This window comes from Manis javanica, chromosome 7 (assembly GCF_040802235.1).
Source record: "Manis javanica isolate MJ-LG chromosome 7, MJ_LKY, whole genome shotgun sequence".
Taxonomy (NCBI): Eukaryota; Metazoa; Chordata; class Mammalia; order Pholidota; family Manidae; genus Manis; species Manis javanica.
The window spans coordinates 76,098,974-76,122,718 of NC_133162.1; the positions used below are offsets into that span (position 1 = coordinate 76,098,974).

At 39.5% G+C, this 23,745-nt stretch overlaps 1 protein-coding gene and 1 pseudogene across 1 annotated transcript; one reads left to right on the forward strand and one right to left on the reverse strand.

Moving 5' to 3' along the window:
• The first annotated feature begins 7,466 nt into the window (after nucleotides 1–7,466).
• LOC118972685 (olfactory receptor 6C75-like) lies at nucleotides 7,467–8,956 on the forward strand (annotated as a pseudogene).
• A 13,026-nt stretch (nucleotides 8,957–21,982) lies between these two features.
• On the reverse strand, nucleotides 21,983–22,930 carry LOC108384422 (olfactory receptor 6C74-like). The gene has a single exon (XM_017641394.3). It carries the CDS (start codon nucleotides 22,925–22,927, stop codon nucleotides 21,983–21,985), a length of 945 nt encoding a protein of 314 aa, XP_017496883.2. The 5' UTR covers nucleotides 22,928–22,930.
• Between the last annotated feature and the right edge of the window lie 815 nt (nucleotides 22,931–23,745).

Here is a 23,745-nt window from a genome sequence, read left to right on the forward strand (position 1 = left end):
AAAATGTTGATGTATTTACTTTGGCAAGAAATTGAACTGACTGGGTTTAGGCCATAAATTGTATCTCATCTTCTACAGGCTGTAGTTTCAGTGTCAGTTCCATTTTCAAAACTTTTGCAGAGCTATTCAGTTCTGTCCCACATGTGTATCACCCAGTGGCTGTCTGAAATAGGATCAGATCCAGTGATGTATCATTAGGAGTAAATCTTGGAGTTAGTTAACAATTAGTAGGATTTCTTTCCTGAGGTTCCCTTTCCTCATAATCTCCCCCATACATCTCATATCCCCTGAAGGGCCTCTTTTAGGTCTGAAGCCCAAAGTATGGGGCCTTAGTTACTCCTTTCTGTTGTTCACTTTTGTGACTTCACCTGTGTCCTGGACCAAGAAGCAAGAGGACTGGAAGATACAAAACGTGGTGAAGTCATCTCTGATTTGGTAATACTTTAAATTCTGGTCTTCTTTCCAATCCTCCTGTTGCTATTCACTTTGTAGGATCTTCTAATGGCTGCTCCATCCATTGTTTCGCACCTGGATTCAGCGGTAGAAACAGGGTGGAACATTTTCTCCAATATACCTGAACTAGTTTCTACAATTACGTATTTACTTTTATGTTTCTGCCTATCATGTACATCCAGTCTTGGACCTCCAGTTTTTGAACACTTTCTGGTCTTGACTCATTTTCCTAATTCCTCAGTCAAGGCCCAATATTCAGTTACTGTAGTATTAAATGTCTTGCATAACTTTTAATTATAACTGCCTTGCCTGGCCCCACAGTAAATTCAAAGGGAGAATTCACTGAGGTTTTCTGAGGAAATCCATGATAACTACTTCCCCACATTAATTGCTTAGAACAAGTAATGTTCTAACAGTAAGATAATGATGGTAATGTTTTATGATTTCCCACAGGCATGTAAGTTGCACAGAAAACATTTTCAAGTTGAACTTAAACAATGGAAAAAAGTATTCCCTGAAGAATTAATTATCTGCTTATTTATCCCCATTGGAGTGACTGATGGGCTAGGAAATTAATTTATTACTTTCTATCTTATGCCCAAGTAGACAGAAAGTTTCTGTGTGATAGCTTCTTGCAGTGTCCACAGATGACAAGAGTCCTGTGCACCCTGGAGAATTCCCTCAAAATGTTCCATCACAATTACCACTAACCAGCTCTGAAGCCACTTCGGCTCATGGCTCCCAGAGCCTGTTGATATAGAAAGTAGACAAAAAGAAACATGCTCCAGAGGTGGATTGCTTGTCAAATTGTAAGGACCTGTTAAGCTGGTTTTCCCACCATTCTGGGAAGAAGACTTGTCACTAGCACCCTAGAGGCTGGGTGGGGTGGAGAAGTTGGCAGGGGAATATAAATGTTGGGTGAGATGGGTTGGTAAAGCCAAAAGCCTCCATTCGCTTTCTGCCTGTGCCATCTGTTGGCCTGGATATTAACCTCACCAGCTACTGATAACACTATGGAAATTGTCCCCAGCAGTGTTTTTCAAACACAAATGAACTCATCTTTGTTCTGTACGTTTTCCTTCAGTGTCCTGGGATCACTTTGCAAACACATTTTAAAGAAAGACCAGACTTCACAAACAGGGCATTGTCATGCTCTCCTTGTAACATTTCAATAACCCACCTAGACTTCTTGCTGGCTTTTTACAGTTCTTAACATCCTATACATTTGGATTCAGCCAGAAATGGGTTTTGTTAATGTAATACAGTTATTTCAGTGTTATAAATAATCTGAATCATTATATTTTGTGATGGAAACCAAATTATATGCTGCATTAAAATTTGTAATTGAATATATCCTTGTTCACAACGCAAACCTTCAAACGACCATAATCTTCAAGGGGAAATAAGGAAATGGTGATTCACTAAACAAAACTTCTACTATAAGAAAAATTCTTCCATCAGAGAAATTCTGAGCATGTGGAACATGTCTGTGACAATATTGAAATTGATCCCGATGATCCTGCATTGGAATTTACATCTAAAGATTGTGAAAATAAAGAATATGAAGGCATATTGAGTTTTTTAAAAACCACACTACAATTCACTACCATTAGCAAGACTCACCCCTGAAAAGAAATTCAAATATTTTCTAAAAGTTTCCTCAAAGTTATCAAATGAGAGATGAAATTATTTGGACATTAAGGAATCAGGAAATTTTTTTGTAATTACTTCATAACTATCTCTGCACTCTTTCATGAGAGGAGGGTCAAAAAGGGTTTGAAACAGAAAATTTTTCACAAAAGTATATTTAGAAATCAAAAATGATTGTAATGCTTTGTTTTGTAAGATTCTATTTCTAAAGAACAAACCATTTCTTATTTCAATTTTTAAAAATATATTAAAATAAATAATATGTATCTTGAAGGGCCCCCACCAGTAAGATGGCAAACTTCCGGCTTCTCTTCGGGGTCCTCAGTTCCCACTGGCGCCACCTGAAGCCCTATCACCTCTCGCCCCCCTCCCAATCCCAGCACCTAGCCAACAGCCACCAGCCCCGTAGAAGTGACACCTCAATCAATTCATGCCCCTTCCTATATAACCCAGCACCTTTCCCTAATAAAGCGGAACTCTCCGGTGAATTGCTGCTATGTGTCGCTCCTTTCCTTTCATTGGTGCCAAAACCCGGGAGACGGGACACCCCAACTGGGCCCCGTCTTCCCCCCGACACCAGCAGCAGCTTACCCTCGTCCTCTTTTTCCGGCGCTGGCTCATCACACTCACCACTCCTCTCTGGCCTTTAGGTAAGTTTTCCCCCCGGAGTGGGCCACTCTTCCCCGAGCTATCGCAGTGCCATTGACCGTGATCGTCCAGCAAGGCCCTGACGCTCGGGGACGAGGAGGGAACGCTCCCCGCCTCAGGCCTTCACGGCTGCGGGGGACCCTCAGGCCCCTCCTCCAAAAGCCATAAACCCCCGCCTCAGGCCTTAAACTTTTTAAGCAAAATTTCCCCGGGGTGGGCCACTCTTCCCCGAGCTATCGCAGTGCCATTGACCATGATCATCCGGCAAGGCCCTGATGCTCGGGGACGAGGAGGGAACGCTCCCCACCTCAGGCCTTCACGGCTGCGGGGGACCCTCAGGCCCCTCCTCCAACAGCCATAAATCCCCGCCTCAAGCCTTTACCGCTGCAGCGGACCCTCAGGCACCCCCCCTCCAACAGCCATAAACGAGGTGACTCCTTTGTGGATGAGAATGCTCCCTTTCCCCCCCCTCCTTCTGTTCCGTCCGCTGAAAACTCCTAGCGCTAGGTACCTCGAGACTCCGGCACTCTGCCTTCTTAGGGATGTCTGGGTGACGACCCACACTTCCTAAGAAATTCCGACTCATATACGAGTTTCCGCAGACCACCAAGGATCATCGGGGACGCCCTTTGTCTCCTTGTGGTCTGCTTCCAGTCTGAGGATCTCCGTTCGTCTTCCCCTGTTTGTCTCCTTCTCTGTCCTTTAGCCATGGGAGCCTCCTCATCCCTCCCTGAAAGTTCACCTCTTGAATGCCTGCTTAAGCATCTGGCTACCCTCTCCCTGACGCCTGATATAAAACCAAAACTTCTCCCTAAAGATTGCTCCCAAGATTGGCTGACATACCCCCTAGACAATAACAACCAATGGCCTGCAGGGGGAACTCTTGATCCTAACATCACTCGCGATCTTTTTAACTACTGCCAGCGCCTGAAAAAATGGAAGGAGATTCCCTATATAGAAGCTTTCTGCCTCCTCCTCTCCCTGTCCCCTCCCAAGTTCTCCTAGCCTGCAAGCCGCCGCCCCCGCAGAAGCCTCCCGTTCACTCCCTTCCCCTTCTTCTCCTACAACAGCCCTTCTCCCTTCCTTCCCCACCATCTCCTCCCCCATCTCACCTCCTCCGCCTTCGTCCCCCGCAGATTAAGCCTGAGCCTTTCAGCCCCCCCTTTAACTAAGTCCCAAAGGCCTCCTCCATCTTTGCCCTCATCACCTATTTCTCTCCTGTTAGGGACCGCCTTTGTCTTCTCACATGTTTGTAGGGAGAATGGGAAAGCACCTTCCCCCATGTCTGAATGCAGCATGGGAAAGCACAAGCTAAAGAACAACCGGTGCAGTCCTTAGAAGTTATCTGCCCACAAAAACATATCTTGCCAAGAGTCCTCACTCTGAAAATAGGGAAACCTTGAAGATGTGTAGAAACACCGCCCCTGCTTCTAAGTATGCCCTTCCCCCACTTGCCGATGTAGCAGGAATAGAGAACAAAGAACATTCTGTTTACATATTCCATAAGCAATTAACCGGATCCCTGCTGTAGCTCTGTTAGTAGAGCATGGGACTCTTAACCTCAGAGTCATGAGTTCAAGCCCAACTAGAGCAGCAGAGACAAGCAGCTGGGCTGCTAGCTGGCGACATGTGGGTCTGATTCTATCTTTCTTTATTTTCTTTGCCCCCCTTCCGCACTTCAGGACCTGCTCGACTAGGCACGGCTAGACCGCGTCACTCCCCCACAGACTGAGCCAGAACCCTTCAGTCTCCCTCAGACTTAGTCCCGAGAACCTCCCAAAATTATCGCCCCCCTCCTGGAGGTAGCAGGATCCAAAGGCATTTAAGAGATTTAGCCCAACTAGAGAAATGCCTAGGTTCCTTTTCCACTGATCCCACGACATACATCAGGGAGTTTCAATGGACCCTCCAGTCTTACAGCCTCACGCATCATGACATTTTCATGCTCCTGGCCAATACTCTCCTCCCTGAAGAGCGTAGACGAGTTTGGGACTTCGCCCAAATGCACGCTACCGAAACCCACAGGACTGACCCCACCTATCCCCCTAGCCCCACTACTGTCCCCGAACAAGACCCACACTGAGATTATAACACCGCCATGAGTCTCTGCTCTCGAAATATTTTTGCCTCCTGCTTAATAGCAGGTCTGAAAAAGGCAGCTCGTAAAGTAGTCAATTTTCAAAAGCTCCAAGACATAATTCAAAAGAGAGATGAAACCCCCTCCGAGTTCTTAGACAGACTCACTGAAGCCCTATTACAGTATACCAGCCTAGACCCAGAAACACCTAAAGGAAGACATGTCCTTATGACATACTTCCTAGCTCAAAGCTACCCCGACATTAAAGCTAAACTCAAAAAGTTAGAACAGGGCCCCGCTACCCCACAGACTGAGATCCTAACAGTAGCCTTTAAAGTCTTCCATAACCAGGAGGAGGAGAAAGAACACAGTAAACAAAAGGCTGATCAGGCCAATTTCCAGATGTTGGCCCAGCTGATAAAACCACAACCTGGGTGCCCCTCTACAGACAAGCCCCCCCCAGGAGCTTGTTTCAAGTGTGGAAAAGAGGAACATTGGTCAAGGGCGTGCCCCTCCCCCAGATCTCCTACCATCCCATGCCCCAGATGCCACAAAAAGGGCCACTGGGGGTCTGATTGCCCAACCACCCGAAGGGGAGGCTGGACGAACAACCCCCATCCTAAGCCCACCGTAGTGGGGCTGGCAGAAGAAGATTGATGGGGCCCGGGGGCTTCTCGCCCGACCATTTCCATCACCAAACAGGAGCCCAGGGTTACTTTAACAGTAGATGGTCGCCCCATCTCCTTCCTCCTAGATACAAGAGCCACCTTCTCAGTCTTGCGAGAATACCAGGGCCCTACCACACCTGCCATTACTCCTATAGTTGAGGTAGGAAGTAAACAGATTAAACCCCCCCCTTTTATGCACAATCCAAGACAATCCCATACCTTTCTCCCACTCCTTCCTAGTTATGCCCCAGTGTCCCATCCCTTTACTAGGATGGGACATCCTTTCTCTCCTCCATGTTTCCATAACTATATCCACTCCCACAGCCCCCAGTACTCCCTTTCTGATGGCCCTCATAGCCGACAACCCCCCTCTACCCAATGAAAGCTCCAGTTCCGCCCTTATACACCCTGTAAATCCCAAAGTTTGGGACATTACAAGCCCCTCCGTGGCCCTATGTCCCCCTGCCTCTATCAAATTACTTGACCCCTCTCAGTATATCTGTCAGGCCCAATACCCCCTAACCACTTCAGCCCTCATAGGCCTCCAACCCATCATTCAAGATCTCTTAAACAAAAATTACCTCAGACCCACTCACTCCCCATTTAATACCCCCATATTAGCTGTTAAAAAAACCAACGGATCTTTCCGCCTTGTCCAAGACCTTCGCCTCATCAACATAGCCATTGTCCCTATCCATCCCTTAGTTCCAAATCCATACAGCCTCAGCATCCCACTTCTCAGTCCTAGATCTCAAGGACCCATTTTCTATCCCTCTAGACCCCTGCTCCCAAGATTTTTTCATCTGCACCTGGACGGACCCATACACAAGACATTCTGAACAACTCACTTGGACAGTTTTGCCACAAAGCTTCTGAGATAGTCCCCATATTTTTAGACAGGTCCTAGCTCAGGACCTCAAACAGTTTCATCATGATCACTCCAAGTCCACCTTATTATAATACATAGACAATCTTCTACTCTGCAGTCTCTCGTGGGAACAGTCTCAACTTGACACTGCCTCCCTACTTAACCTTCTAGCTTCCAGAAGTTACTGAGTATCCCCCGTCAAAGCTCAAATCTCTTACCCTCCTGTCACTTACCTCAGATTCCTTCTATCTCAACAAAGAAAGTCCATTACCTTAGACAGAAAATAGCTCCTCTCTGACCTGCCCATTTCCAAAACCAAGACAGAAATCCTTTCCTTTCTAAGCCCTTTCTAAGCCTGGCTAAATATTTTAGAACATAGTTCCCTAACTTCTCCCTGCTCCCTGTTGGCAGAGACTTGGCCTACGGCAGGTTAGAGAGAGAGGCACACTCCCCGCCAGAGACTTTCAGCTTAGTATTGAGGAGCTAGAGCCAAATGCCATTGTGAGAGCCGTGTTTCCCTGAGGGCACTTAAGAGAATGTTCATGGAGTGTGCAGGTGCCAAATTCCCAGAAAGTTCTTCCTACGTGGGGTAATCCTGGAAGTCCCGACATTCTCCAGCTCTTACATCCAGCAACCTCGAAGGGTGGGGTAAATTCTGTAATTAAACTTCACCACGTTGTGGAGCAAGCCTCGTGTCTCTGCTTGTGAGTCTCTTCTCTAAAATGGTTGTGCTGAAGCAGATACTATCTAAGGCCATGCCATTTATCAGTGATAGGAACTGAGAGATAAAAATAAGTAAGTTAAATGGGGCTATACTTTCACTTAAGTTTTGACAGATTATAACAATACATTTGTACCAATTTTAAAGTATTTTGTCACAGTTTTTGGAAACAGCAGGGGCTTTGGGTTCATGCAGATCTTGCCAAAGTCCTAGGCATGTGACCTAACCATTCTGGATCTCACTAAGCCTCAATTTCTGGTTCTGTAGAAGAAGTTGTGGGGGTCCCTGACACTCATGATTATTGTGGAGAGTAATGGAAACACTGAACTCAGTGATCAGCATAGTACCAAGCATTAGTAATGCCCTTAATAAAGGAGGAGGATGACATTGGTGATTGGACCATGGGACTTTTGCATATTTAAAAGCGTATTCAAAGGATTATTACAAATATTATTGTTATGTTTATTTAAAAATTCCTAATATAGAACCCAGTAAAATGTTTTATAACTATGCAAATGTCAATAACCCTGTCTACTGATCATGCTCTAGTTAAGACTATTACTAATGACACTAATTTTTCAATTTGACTTAAGGAATACATAGGAAACATTGGCATCACATGTTAAGCGAGTTACATGCTTTATCTTACTTAATTCTCAGGAGAACATGAACAGGTAGATTGTTTCAACTTCTTTTTACAGAGGGTGAAGGAGAAGTTCACAGAGCTTAAAGCTTTCCAAAGATGACACATCCCCCAGGGCTCAGAACTAGTACTGACTTAGTACTGACCTCAGGTCCAACCTGGTTGACCTTTGTTGTCTGCCTAGCCAACTTCTTGGTTAGTCAAAAATTTGATCTTATGATTCTCTAAAATATTTGTGCTTGATCTCTATTATAGATTAAGACCAGAATTTTGCATCTTTGGAAAGAGATGTCCATGGAATCGGTAATGGGACAATTGTACAAGGATTCATCTTGGAGGGGTTTCCTGCTGTCTAGCACCTGGGGAAGGTCCTCTTCCTGGTGCACCTGCTGGCATACCTGGCAGCTCTTGTAGCAGTGTCGTCATAGTGAGCATCACCTGTGCTGACTCCCGTCTCCATACACCCATGTACTTTTGCCTCAGCATTTTCTCCTTCTTGGAGTGCTCCTGCATGACTGCTGCTAATCCCAAATTGTTGGTCATATTTCTTTTAGGCAAACAAAAGATTTCCTTTGTTGCCTGTTTCATACAAGCTTCTGTCTTTGTATTTCTGGGAGCAGTAGCTTTCCTCCTCCTAGCAGTGATGTCTCTGGACCGGTATGTGGCCATTTGCAGGCCTCTGCGTTACCCGACCATCATGAACCTGAGGACTTGTTTCCTGCCTGGTCACTTCCTCCTGGTCTCTGGGCTTCAGTCTCATCACTGGTCTGGTGGTGAAAGTCTCCCAGTTATCATTCTATGCCCCCATGTCATCCCTCACTTCTGTGGCCCTTTGCCTCTGACCCACCTCTCCTATTCTGACATCAGGCCTGTTGAAATGTCGACCTTTGTCTTTGCTTCGTTCATCCTTTCGAAATTCCTTATCAAAACCATCGCTGCATACAGCAACATAGTTGTGATGATGGTGCATCTTCCACCACCCAAGGGGCCACAGAAAGCTTTCCCTACCTACTCATCTTACCTCATTGTCTTCCTTCTCACGTGCAGCAGCTGTGTTTTTATATATGTGAAACCTAAGCAGAAATACAGGCTGGACTCCAACAGGGAAGCTGCACTTATGAACACAGTGGTGACCCTGCTGCTGAATCCTGTCATCGTCACTCTACGGAATAAGCAGGTCCATCAGGCTCTGAAGAAGACAATGTGCAGAATGAAAATACCAGGATAAAACAATCACATGGTCTTGGAATGGAAGGCTTCAGAAAACCACTGGTCTTCATTCTGGTCAATGTAATAGTTCACAGAGTTCCTAGTGGAGTGTCTAGGCAGATCTCTACCTATTTTGCACTATGCTAGAAAAAGGGAAATCTTTATTTTTTCATTGCGTTATTTTACCTTGCTTTGCATAACTGTCTTCCCACAAATATTCCACATAATTATGACACGTTTTTAATTGGCAAATCCTTTATTGAACTTTATGCTCCCTCTGATGTGAACTATTTGAAATATCCAAAATTTAATGATCTACAGCCATTTCATTTCTATCAAAAAAAGATGGTTCAACAGAATTAATAACTATTTACTGAAAGGTTTTTAAATATTTGAAATGATGGAGTGTTGCATATCAGGTTGTAGTGTGAAGAAATGATGGAAATTGTACCAATGCCTGGTTCCACATTTCTACCTGCCTAGCCCAAGAAATTGATGGACACAGTATCCTTCATCTTGGGTTATATATGGTTTGTTTAAAGTGTCCTCCTACATGCTGCTCTTGGCTCTGGACTTACCCTATACCCGTATGCATCATTCTCATGCTAGAGAGAAATAAACTCTTTTTAATCTTGTACCATTCTCTAAGTATAGGGATAACCACAGCCTCCCATGCTGATCAGTGCTCCAAAGTTTCTGAATTATGGTTTCCAGATCCAGCCCAGCAGAGGCATAAGCATATTTGTGATGGTTTCTTAACCTACTAGCTGTTACTATGGAATGTGTATGTATATTAGGGAATACTTATTCCATATTTGCATGATTTCTTCCAAAGTTTTGATGTGATGGAATCTAAATTATTTGCCAATCTATTTTATATTATTAATGAAAATAATTTAAACAAACAAAGTTTTTCCTGGTGGACTGTGGTTGTCAAGTATAAGGCTATGTTCTGATAAATAAGCTGTTTTAAAATCAACATTTCCATTATTGCCATCCTTAACCTTTTTGTGCCTTTAACGTCTATATCCAAGAGACATATATATCTCTTTTTCTACACAGCAGATACATTTAAAATACTAACACAATTTTTCTTTTACTTTGTTTGGTTTTTAACCCACATGGTGAGATTAGATATTCACAAACACATTTTATGAAATAGATTCTACAGCACAATGGGATCAGCCTGAAAAGTTGTGTTACAAAGTTCATATTTCATCTTATTGACAAGGAAGTATCAAATATGTTCTGAAAAATCAGATGTATTATGATTAGCTACATATTATACTGCATAGCTGTGGACATGATATATACAGAGTTTGGAAAAGCCAACATCAGAGTAGGAAAATGAGTTCAGAGACTTCTACAGAAATTGGGAGAAAGAGGATGATAACTTAGGGAAGTGACAGAGGGAAGGAAACTAAGGGGCCGATAGTAGATTCTGAATCATTTGCATTAGACAAACACTGGGCTTTAGGCCTCATGTTGTATTCCATTAAACGGTCAACTTATCAAAACAAATGTCACTTCATCCATAAAATATGGAGATTTACACAGATAATCTCTAGGGTCCACTTGAAAATGATTTATGGCAATAGCATCAAGATGCTGCAGGAACATAGAAATAATGCTTCACCCTGAGTTGAACTACGAAAAGTATATTAAGCAACTGAGGTTCAGTATTATAGGAACAAATCAAGGAATCATGGTGAAACTACTGAAAAGAGTGTGGTCTCCCCAACATTTTTTCCTTTACAATTCTTTATTATTTTAGGAAAACACGATGTCCCCTTGAACATATCTTTTTTTAAGTTAAAATGTCACTGATATACAATATCATAACGGTTTTGAATACTCAACACAGCGGTTCAACATTCACTCATATTACAAAGTCCTTATCCCCTCCAGTGCGGTCATTGTCCCTCAACATAGTAAGATGTTACAGAGTCATTAAGTGTATTCTCCATGCTGTACTACCATCCCCATGACCAGCCTATATTGTGCTTGAAAATTATTGTGCCCCTTTTCCCTCCTACTCCCACCCTCCCAAGCCCCTCCCCTCTGATAACTACTAGTCCTTTCTCAGAATCTATGAGTCTACTGGTGTTCTTTTCCTTTTCCTTCTGTTTTGCTTTGTTTTTACACTCCACAAATAAGTGAAATTATTTGGTATTTGTCTTTCTCCACCTGGCTTATTTCATTGAGCATAGTACCCTCTAGATACATCCATGTTGTTGCAAATGGGAGTATATTTTTCTTTTTATGGCTGAAAAATATTCCGTTGTGTATATGTACCACATCTTCTATATCCATTCATCTACTGATGGACACTTAGGTCAGTTCCATACCTTGGCTATTGTAAATAGTGCTGTGATAAACATAGGGGTGCATATGTCTTTTTGAATCTGGGATCTTGTTTTCTTTGGATAAATTCCTAGGAGTGGAATTAATTGGATCAAATGGTATTTCTCTTTTTAGTTATTTGAGGAACCTCCATATTGCTTTCCATAATGGTTGCACCAATTTGCATTCTCACCAACCGTGTAAGAGAGTTCCCCTTTCTCCACATCCTTGCCAGCATTTGTTTCTTGTCTTTTCAATAGTGGTCATCCTAACTGGTGTGAGATGATATCTAATTGTGGTTTTAATTTGTATTTCCCTGATGATTAGAAATGTGGAGCATCTTTTCATGAATCATTTCCACTGTCATTCGAATTTTTTCTTTGGAGAAGTGTCTGTTCAGGTCCTTTGTCCATTTTTTAATCAGGTTATTTGCTTTTAGGGTGTTGAGGCATGTGAGTTCTTTATGTATTTTGGATATTAACCACTTATTAGATCTGTGAATATATTCTGCTATACTGTACGATACCTTTTTGTTCTGCTCATGGTGTCCTTTGCTGTAGAATCTTTTGGGTTTGATGCAATCCCACTTGTTCATTTTTTATTTTGTTACTTCCATATGTTGGAATGGTGTTCAGGAAAAAGTTGCTCATGTTTATATATCAAGAGATTTTTGTCTATGTTTTCTTCTAAGACTTATGGTTTCATGACTTACATTCAGGTCTTTGATCCATTTCAAGTTTAATTTTGTGTGTGGAGTTAGACAAAAATCCAGTTTCATTCTCTTACACATAGCTGTCCAGTTTTGCCAACACCAGTTGTTGAAGAGGCTGTCTTCTTCATTGTATATTCATGGCTCCTTTATTGTATATTAACTGACCATATACCTTTGGAATTTATATCTGGGCTCTCTATTCTGTTCCATTGATCAATGAGTCTGTTCTTGTGCTAGTACCAAATTGTCTTGATTGCTGTGGCTTTGTAGTAAAGCTTGACATCAGGGAGCATAATCCCCCCAGCTTGGTTGTCTTTCTCAGGATTACTTTGGCTTTTCAGGGTCGTTTGTGGTTCCATATGAATTTTAGAACTATTTGTTCTAGTTCATTGAAGAATGTTGTTGGTAGGGGGATTGCATTGATAGGGGGATTACAGTTGGTTGATAGGGATTGCATTGAATCTGTAAATTGCTTTATAGCCTCCTTAAAGTTTTAATGAGGGTTTCATAAGAATTAGTTACACTAAAAATGATCAAATTCTCTTTATGTTGTATTGAGGTGGATCATGATAAAATGGTGAGCTTAACCAAGAAAAAAATGAAGACCAAATAACCAAAATTCAATCTATGAATCCAACTGGTCTTTACCAGTTGTAAATGGCACCCAGTTAAGGACAAACTCTAATACGGAGATTAATGTAGTAGTTTCTGGTGCTATAAAGCATTGAGAAAAATCCTCTTAGCTACTTTTATGTTGAAGATATTTCCAATAATAAGTTTTTTAAGCAATACATCAAAATATGATTAATATACAAAAACCTGTAGATAGTAAACATATGCAACTTGTTGTGTTTCGATGTAAGTATACACCTGTGGGACCCGTCACTTATCAGTGCCATACACTATTTATCATCTGCAAAATTTTCTTTCTGCTTTTTGTTTTATTTGTCTTATATGGTAAGAGCATTTAATATAAGGTTAACCTTCTTATCAAATTTTTAAGTAGAAAATAGTGCATTGTTAATCATAGGCCCTATGTTCTAAAATATCCTGCATTTATTTATTTATTTATTTATTTATTTATTTGAAGTGTAGTTGTATAGAATATTATATTACTTTCAGTTTTGCAGCATAGTGATTTCAGAATTATCTATTCTATTAAATGCTCACCTCAACTAGTATAATTGCTATCTCAACATAGAATGATGTTATTGACCTATTGACTATATTCTCTATGCTGTACTTTCATTCCCATGATTAATTTATATTCTGATAGAGATTTTGTGCCTCTTTCTCCCCTTCATCTAACTCACCCACATACCCCAACCCTCCCCCATGGTAAATACCAGTCTCTTCTCAGTGTCTATGAGTTTATATAACCATTTTGCTCATTGCTTTGTTTTGTTTTTAGATTTCATATATAAGTGAAATGGTATGGTGTTTGTCTTCTTCTGCATGACTTATTTCACTTAGCATAATACCTTCAAGGCCCATCCATGTTGTCACAAATGGCAACATTTCTTTTTTATGGCTGAATAATATTCCATTGTATATATGCACCATCTCCTTATCCATTCACCTTTTGATGGAGTCTTTGGTTGCTTCCATATCATAGCTACTATAAATAATGCAGCAATAAACATAAGAGTATATGTATCTTTTTGAATTGGTGATTTTGTCTTCTTAAGGAAAATTCCTACAAGCGTAATTATTGGGCTGTATGGTATTTCTATTTTAGCTTTTTGAGAAGGCTCCATACTGCTTTCCATAGTGGCCAGACAAACTTACATTCCCACTAAGAGCATAGGAGGGTTACCTTTAATTTACAACGTCACCAATGATTGCTAATTCTTTTCTTTTGGATAGTGGCCATTCTGACAGATGGGAGGTGGTCTCTCATTATGGTTTTGATCCACATTTCCCTGATAATTAATGGTGTGGAGAATTTTTTCCTACACTTGTTGTCTGTCTGTATGTCTTGTTTGAAAAAATATCTGTTGAGGTCTTCTCCCATTTTTTTCATTGGGTTATTTGGTTTCTTCATGTGTTGAATTGTATAAATTTTTTATATGTTTTGGATATTAGCACCTTATTGGATATATAAATTTTGAATATATTCTCCCACACAGTAGGTTACCTTTTTATTTTGTTGGCAGTTTCCTTTGCTGTGCAAACACTTTTTAGTTTGATGTAGTCCCACTTGATTATTTTTGTTTTTGTTTCTCTTGCCAGAGAAGATGCATCCAGAAAAATATTACTCATGCTAATATTCAAAAAATTTTTGCCTATGTTTTCTTCTAAGACTTTTGTGGTTTCATGTCCTACATGTAGGTCTTTGATCCATTTCTACTTTACTTTTCTGTATGGTGTTAGAGAGTAATCCAATTTCATTCACTTGCATGTAGGTGCCCAGTTTTCCCAACACCATTTATTGAAGAAACTGCCTTTTCCCCATTGTATATTCATGGCTTCTTTATCATATATTAATTGACCATGTGGGTTTATCTCTGGGCTCTCTGTTTTGTTCCACTGATTTATATGTTCATTCTTCTGCCAGCACCATACTGTTTTGATTACTGTAGCTTTGCAATAAAGCTTGAAGTAAGGGAGCATGATACCCTCAATTTTGTTCTTCTTTCTCAGGATGGCTTTGGCTATTCAGGGTCTTTTGTGTTTCCATATCAATTTTAGAATTATTTTTTTTAGTTCATTGAATATTGCTTTTAATATTTTGATAGGGTTTTTATTGAATCTGTAAATTGCTTTGGGCAGGATACCATTCTGACCATATTAATTCTTCCTGTCCATGAGCATGGGATAGATTTCCATTTATTTATGTATTCTTCAATTTCTTTCATCAGTGTATTACAGTTTTCAGAGTACATGTCCTCCACTGGCTTGGTTAGGTTTATTACTAGATTTTTTTTTCTTTTGATGCAATTGTAAGTGGAATTGTTTTCCTGATTTCTCTTTCAGTTAATTCATTGTTAGTATATAGGAATACAACAAATTTCTGTATGTTGATTTTTAGCCTGCAACTTTGCTGAACCCTGTTATCAGTTGCAATCATTTTTTGATGTAGTCTTTAGCATTTTCTATAAATAGTATCATGTCATCTGCAAATAGTGACAGTTTATTTCAGTAAAAATCTGAATTAAAGGAAAAGGTAGTTTGGGTGGTTCAAGCAATGTTGTTTTATGAAAAGTAGTATATTCCTTGCTATTAAAAAGGATCTTTAAGTTTAATTGTAGAGAAGTGAAAACAGTAAGGCCAAATGCTAATGAGAATGCAAAGACACTGGCTCACCCATACATTGCTATTGGGAATGTAAAATGGTACAGTCACTCTGGAAAACAGTTTTTCAGATTTTCATGTAAGTTAACATGCAGCCACAGCATAACCCAGAAATTGCACTTTTAGGCATTTATACCATAGAAATGAAATCCTACATTCATAAATCTGTACATGAATGTTTAGAGTATTTTCATTTGTAATAGCAAAAAACTGCAAACAGGACATCAGCAAGCTGGGAGAAAAGTTTTCAGAATCTTCCTCCTCCCACAGACATTGGTTGTTTAGTAAAATGTTGTTTAGCCTCCATTTCTTTGTGTTTTTTCTATTTTCTTCTTGTATTTGAGTTTCATACCACTGTTTTTCTATTTTCTTCTTGTATTCAAGTTTCATAGCACTGTTGTCATAAAAGATGCATGATATGATTTCAATCTTTTTAAATTCATTGAGATGTGTTTTTTTATCTAACATGCAGTCTGTCCTGAAGCATGTTCTGTGTCCATGTGAAAATGGATACTCTCCTGTTTTTGGATAGAATGTTCTGTATATATTAAGACTTCTTAATATATATTACGTCCATCTGATCTAATGTGTCATTTAAGGCCACTATTTCCTTACTGATTTTCTGTCTGGATGATCTATCCATGGACATAAGTTAGGCATTAAAATTTATGTTATATTATTGTATTACTGTCAATTTTTCCCTTTATGTCTGTTAATATTTGCTTTATATATTTAAGTGCTTTTATGTTGGTGCATAGACATTTGCAATTGTTGTATAATTGTATGTATTATATATAGTCCACTGGTTGGATTTATCCTCTTACCTTTATTATTGCTTCTTTTCATCTCTTGTTACAGACATTGTTTTAAAGTCCATATTGTATGATATAAGTATGCTGCCCCTAGCTTTCTTGTAGTCTCCATTTGCATGGAATATATTTTTCCATCCTTTCATTTGCAGTCATCATGGGTCTTTATGTCTGAAGTGAATCTCATGTAAGCAGCATGTGCATGCATCTTGTTTTGTATCTGTTTAGACACCCTGTATCTTTTGGTTGGATCATTTAATGTATTTACATTTAAAGTAATTATTCATAGGCATGCATTTACTCTCATTTTGTTAAGTGTGTTCTTGTATGTATTTCTTCTCAGCTTCTTTCCTTACTTCCTCTCTTCCTCTGTAATTTTTTAAAACTTTTTTAGTATTTTTTTATTAAGGTATCACTGTATACACTCTTATGAAGGTTTCACAAGAAAAACAATGTGGTTATTATATTCACTCTTATTATCAAGCCCTCCCTTTAGTGCATTGCAGTCACTGTCCATCAGTGTAGTAAGATGCCACAGAGTCACTACTTGTCTTCCCTGAGCTACACTGTCTTCCCCGTGACCCCACACACACCATGTGCACCAATCATGATACCCCACAATCCCCTTCTCCATCCCTCCCTACCTGCGCTCCCCCACCCTTCCCCTTTGGTAACCACTAGTCCTTTCTTGGAGTCTCTGAGTCTGCTGCTATTTTGTTCCTTCAGTTTTGCTTCATTGTTATACTCCTCAAATGAGGGAAGTCATTTGGTACTTGTCTTTCTCTGCCTGACTTATTTCATTGAGCATAATACCCTCTAGCTCCATCCATGTTGTTGCAAATGGGAAGATTTCTTTCTTATGGCTGAATAGTATTCCATTGTGTATATCTACCACATCTTCTTTATCCATTCATCTACTGATGGACACTTAGGTTGTTTCCATTTCTTGGCTATTGTAAATAGTGCTGTGATAAACATAGGGGTGCATATGTCTTTTTCAAACTGGACCACTGCATTCTTAGGGTAAATTCCTAGGAGTGGAATTTCTGGGTCAAATGATATGTCTAGTTTTAGTTTTTTGAGGAACCTCCATATTGCTTTTCACAATGGTTGAACTAGTTTATATTCCTACCAGCAGTGTAGGAGGGTTCCCCTTTCTCTGCATCCTCACCAGCATTTGTTGTTCCTGTCTTTTCTATGTTGGCCATCCTAACTGATGTGAGGGGATATCTCATTGGGGTTTTAATTTGCATTTCCCTGATAATTAGCAATGTGGAGCATCTTTTCATGTGCCTGTTGGCCATCTCAATTTCTTCTTTGGAGAAGTGTTTGTTCATATCCTCTGCCCATTTTTTAATAGGGTCATTTTATTTTTGTTTGTTTTGTTTGTTGAGGCATCTGAGTTCTTTATATATTTTGGGTGTTAACCCAAATATGTCATTTACAAACATATTCTTCCATACTGTAGGATTCCTTTTTGTTCTGCTGATGGTGTCCTTTGATGTAGAGAAGCTTTAGCATCATGTAGTCCCATTTGTTCATTTTTTATTTTGTTTCCCTTGCCCGAGGAGATGCTTTCAGGAAAAAGTTGCTCATGTTTATATTCAAGAGATTTTTGCCTATGTTGTCTTTTAAGAGTTTTATGGTTTCATGACTTACATTCAGGTCTTTGATCCATTTTGAATTCACTTTGGTGTATGGGGTTAAACAAGAATCCAGTTTCATTCTCTTGCATGTAGCTGTCCAGTTTTGCCAACACCAGTTGTTGAAAAGGCTTGTTGTTTCCCCATTGTATGTCCATGGCTCCTTTATCATATATTAATTGACCACATATGGTTGAGTTTATATCAGGGCTCTCTAGTCTGTTCCATTGGTCTATGGTTCTGTTCTTGTGCCAGGATCAGATAGTCTTGATTACTGTGTCTTTGTAGTACAGCTTGAAGTCAGGGAGTGTAATACCCCCTGCTTTATTCTTTCTTCTCAGGATTACTTTGGCTATTCTTCATTGTATCTTGATAACTTTATTCAGTGATATGTTTTGATTCTTTCTCTTTATGTTTTGTGTTTTTATTACAGATTTTTGGTTTAGTTGGTTGCCATGAGGTTCACTCAATGTATAGAGCAGTTTATTTTAAGCTGATGGTTACTTAAGTTCAAATACATACTAAAAGCCTTACACTTTTAATCCCTCACACACACATTTTATGTATTTGAACTCATATTTTATATCTTTTTATTTTGTGTATTCCTTACTATTTTGTGGGCATATAGTGGATTTTATTACTTTTGGCTTTCAAACGTCATACTAGCTGATACATAGTTGATCTACTACCTTTACTCTATGAATCCTTTTACCAGTGAGATTTTTCTTTCACAATTAAAAAAATTCTAATTATGGCCTCTTCTTCTTAAAGAAATTCCTTTAGTATTTCTTGGAAGGCCAATTTAGTGTTAAGAAACTCCTTTAACTTTTCTTTCTTGGGAAACTCTTTATATCTTCAATTCTGAATGATAACCTTGCTAAGTAGAGGATTCTTGGTTCTAAATTTTTCCTTGTAGGAAACCAGTTATTGTCCCCTGCTGCTTTGGATATTTTCTCTTTGTCTTTATTTGTTAACATTGTAATTTTTAAGTTTCTAGTGTGAACCTCTTTGGTTCATCTTGTTTGGGACTCTCTGTGTTCTTGTGCCTGGGTGTCTGTTTTCTTTCCCAGATTAGGGAAGTTTCCAGCTCATATTCATTCAAATAATTATCTGCCCTTTCTCCCTCTCTTCTCCGTCTGGGACACCTCTAATGTGAGTTTGTAGACAGTATGTTGTACTAGAGTTCTCTTAATCCTTATTTTTTTGTTATTAATTCTTATCTCTGCTTTCAAGTTTGGGTGATTTCCCACTAGCCTGTCTTCCACAACATTATCAGTCCTTCTGCATCATCTTATCTACCGTTGTTCCCTCTAGTGCATTTTTATCTCACATATGGTATTCTTCAGCTCTGATTGGTCCTGTTTTATATTTTCTATCTCGTTGATGTTCTCACTGTGTTCATACATTCTTCTCCCGAGTTTGGTGAGCATCTTGTGACCATTACTTTGAACTCTTAATGAAGTAGATTGTTTATCTACTTTTTTTCAGCTCTTTTCTGAGATTTTTATCTTGTTTTTTCATTTGGAACTCCTTATTTTGCCTGATTCTCTGTGTTTCTTTCTATGTATTAGATATATCAGGCATGACTACAGATTTGAAGGAGTGACCTTATATAAAAGGTATCAGATAGGGCTCCAAAACTCAGTACCCCCATAACCAGAACCAAGCACTCCAGGGGCTTGGTCCATATGGGGCTGCATGTGCCCTCCTGTTCTGTTGGGGCACTGTTACTGCAGATGCACTGGTGGGAAGGGCTGGCCCCTTGCACAGCTGGCAGGAAACTTGGCCACAGCTGCTGCAGGAGTTCTGTGGTCAGGGCTGGCCTCTCCCCACCCCAACATGATAGGAGCTGCACAAAAGAGACAGGTAGATCAATGGAACAGAACAGAGAGCCTGGAATTATATCCACATTTATATGACAAATTAATCTGTGACAAATAAGGCAAGAATATACAATGATAAAAAGACAGTCTCTTCAATACAAGGTGTCAGAAAACTGGACTGCTACATACAAAAAATGAAATGGGACCACTTTCTTCATCACATACAAAATTAAACTCAAAATGGATGAAAGGATTAAATATAAAACATAAAACCAAAAACTCCTAGAAGAAAACATAGTAAGCCTCTGACACAGGTTGTCTGACACTCTCTCCTCTGGTGAAATAACAGAAGCAGAAGTAAACAAATTGTACCACACTGAGGTCATTCAATTGCTCTATCTTTGATCTATTGATCCCTGATCTGTTCTTTTTCACCTCTATTCTGCTGTTAATCCACAGGGCATTTGTTTCAATTAAATGTTTTATAGCACCATATCTGATTCATCTGATAATCAGGTTTTTCCTTCACTGGGTACTATTTATGGATGGAAATAACCAGCTTGGGTTCCCAGACTCAGTTTTGGATTTCTGTTCTTAGTTTTTCTATTTGTCAGGCTCGTTCTTCAATCATGAAATATCTCAAGGTAACATAAATAGAATTTATTTTGAGTGTAATAAATATCTTCAAACTCTGATTAAAATCTTGTGGAGGCTCACACTTTTTTCAAGAGTTTGGCCAAGACTCCTTGATTTATTCCTACAGTACTGAACCTCAACACTTCATATACTTTTCGAAGTGGAACATCATATCCACGTTACTGTAACATCTTGGTGTTGTCCCCACAAATCATTTTCAAGTGGATCCTAGAGGTTATCTCTGTAAATCTTCATACTTTTGCATAAAGTGATTTAAGTGTTAAGTGGTGAACACACATTGACCCATTAGTTGAAGGAAGCACAAGGCTGAGCCCAGGGCTTGTCTAATGTAAAATGATTCAGATACTACTACTGATCCTTTTGTATTCAATTCCCATTGCCAGGTCATCATGCTCTATCTCCCAATTACTGCACAGTCTCTACACCCACTTTCCTACTCTGTTCTTGACCTTTATAAACTCTTTTAATACCATGTCCACAGCTATGTGCTATAACATAGTTAATCATAACACACATGTGATTTTTAGAGCCTGTTTTATACCTCCTCATTTTCAATAAGATCAAACCTAAATTTTGTAATGGTATTTCAAGATCAAGAGTGATCCAATCATGGGGTAGAACATACTTTAAGAAATGTATTTGTAATTATCTAATTTATCAGAGTTTGGGTTAAAAAACACACAAAATAAAAAAAAATTGTTTTAGTATTTTAGATATATCACCTCTGTAGAAAAAAAAAGAAACATTTCTTCTAGATATAGGACTTAAAAGCACAGAAAGGTTAAGGATTGAATAATAGAAATGTTGGTTTTAACATAGGTTATCAATCAGAAGATAACCTTATACTTGACAATACCAGTCCACCAGGAAAACATGTCTGGTTTGTTTAAATTATTTTCATTAGTAATGTGAAATAGATTAACAAGTAACAGATTCCGTCATCTTGAATCTTTGGAAGAAATAATCATATATTAATTAAGTGCCCCCTGCCCCTGATATAAACACACATTCTGTAGTAACAGTTACAATGAAAACCAACCATCAGTGTTATTATACATCTGCAAGGCTAAATCTAGAACAAATAATTCAGAAAATTAGGAACACTAATCAGCTGTGTGAGGCTGTGGTTATCCCCATACTTTGAGAATGGTATAAGACTGAAATGAGTTTACTTCTCTCTAGCATGAGAATGGTACATACATGTATAGCTAAGCCAAGAGCTAAGAACAAGCCAATGTGTAAGAGGACACTTCATGCAAACCATGTATAACCCAAGATAAATGATACTATAACCTATTAATTTTGTAACTAGGCATGGAAGAATGTGGACCCAAGCATTGGTAATAATCGATCATTTCTTTTTAACTACAGTGTAGCACACAACATTCTATCCATTCAGTTATTTAAATCTCTCTGGTAAATAGTTGTTAATTCTACTGGGCCATGGTTTAAGCTAAAGAGAAATAGTATAAATTATTGAATTTGGAAATTACAAACACATAGTTTATGTCAGAGGAAAGAATTAAAAATTTTTCCAGTTAAAAACATGATATAAATCTATGAAATGTTTATGGAGGTGATAGTTATGAACACCAAAGGAGAATAAGGCCTTCAAAACAGACTTCTATTTTTTCTACAGTAGTGCAAAAGATAAAAGGTGAAGTCAGCCCAGATTTTTGAATAGGAACTGTGTGAACTGCTATAACGGCTGGATTGGAGACAAATGATACTCTGAAGCCTTCCATTTGAAGATCATGTATTGCTTCATCTTGATATTTTCATTCTGCATATTGTCTTCTTCAGGGCCTGGTGGACCTGCTTGTTTCGCAGAGTGTAGACAACAGGGTTCAGCAGTGGGGTCACCACTGTGTTTACAAGCGCAGCCTCTTTGTTGGAGACCAGCCTGTTTGTTTGCTTTGGTTTCATGTATATAAAAACACAGCTGCCATACATCAGAGAGAGAACAATGAAGTGAGAAGAGCAGGTGGAAAAAGCTTTCTGTCGCTCCTTGGCTGATGGAAGATGCATGATTGTCACTACTATGTTGCTGTATGCAATGATGGTTACGATAAGGGATGTCAAAAGGATACACAAAGTGAGGACAAAGGCTAATGTTTCAAAAGACCTGGTGTCAGAACAGGAAAGGTGGAGTAAAGGGCCAAAGTCACAGAAGAAATGAGGAATGACATGAGGGCCACAGAAGGATGACTGGGAAAACTTCACTACTGGACCAGCAATGAGACTGAAGCTCACAGCAAAGCAGGCAGTGACCAGGAGGAAGCAAGTCCTCAGGTTCATGATGGTCGGGTAATGCAGGGGGTTGCAAATGGCCACATACCGGTCCAGAGACATCACTGCTAGGAGGAGGAAAGCTACTGCTCCCAGAAATACGAAGACAAAAGCTTGTATGAAACAGGCAACAAAGGAAATCTTTTGCTTGCCTAAAAGAAATATGACCAACAATTTAGGAATAACAGCAGTCACACAGGAGCACTCCAAGAAGGAGAAAATGCTGAGGAAAAAGTACATGGGTGTGTGGAGACGGGAGTCAGCACAGGTGATGCTCACTATGACAACATTGCCTGCAAGAGCTGCCAGGTATGCCAGCAGGTGCACCAGGAAGAGGACCTTCCCCAGGTGCTGGACAGCAGGAAACCCCTCCAAGATGAATCCTTGTGCAATTGTCCCATTACTCATTTCCATGGGCATATCTTCCACGGAGCAATTCTACTGGTTAAACTACAATGTAGATATCAGTGTGGGCACAAGTGATTTAGAGGAGCATAAGATCAAGTTATTTATTCAATAGTCAAAGAAGGTGGCTAGGCAACAACAAAGTGGTCCAGTCAGTCAGTTCTTGAATCAGGACTTGAGTTCAATACTAGCTCATTACTGAGTTCTAAGCCCTGAGAGATGAGTCATCTTTGAAAAGACAGCTAATCTTTGTGATATCTCTTTCACTCTCTATAAAAAGATGATGGAATCTACCAGTTCATGTTTTTCTGAGAATTAAGGTAAAGATTAAAATTCACTTGGTGTGTGATGCCAACATTTCCTATGTGTTCCTTGAAGTCTGATGGCAACAGTAGGATTATTAGTGGACAGTTAAGTATAGAGTGATTAGTAGACAGGGTTATTACATTTGCATACTTAAAAAACAGTATATAGTGTTCTATTTATTATCAACTTGTAAATAAATGTAACAGTAATATAGTAATATTCCCTTTAAATATCCCTTTTAAACATGCAAAAGTTCCATGGTCCAAATCTTCAACATTATCATCATCACTTGCTGAGGACTTTACTTACTAATGCTTGGTACTATGCTGATCACTGAATTCAGTATTTCCATTACTCTCCACAATAATCATGAGTCTTAGGTTGCTCTGCCTCTTCTGTGGAAGCAGAAATGGAGGCTTAGAGAGTTCCACAGTGGCTAGATCCCGTGGCTGGCACTTTAGCTACATCTGCCGAAATCCAAAGCCTCTGGTGTTTCCAATGCTGTGGCAAAGTGTCTTAAAATTGGT

What these genes read in the sequence shown, in the direction of transcription:
- LOC108384422 (XM_017641394.3), bottom strand. Translation starts at nt 22,927, where the DNA reads ATGCCCATGGAAATGAGTAATGGGACAATTGCACAAGGATTCATCTTG.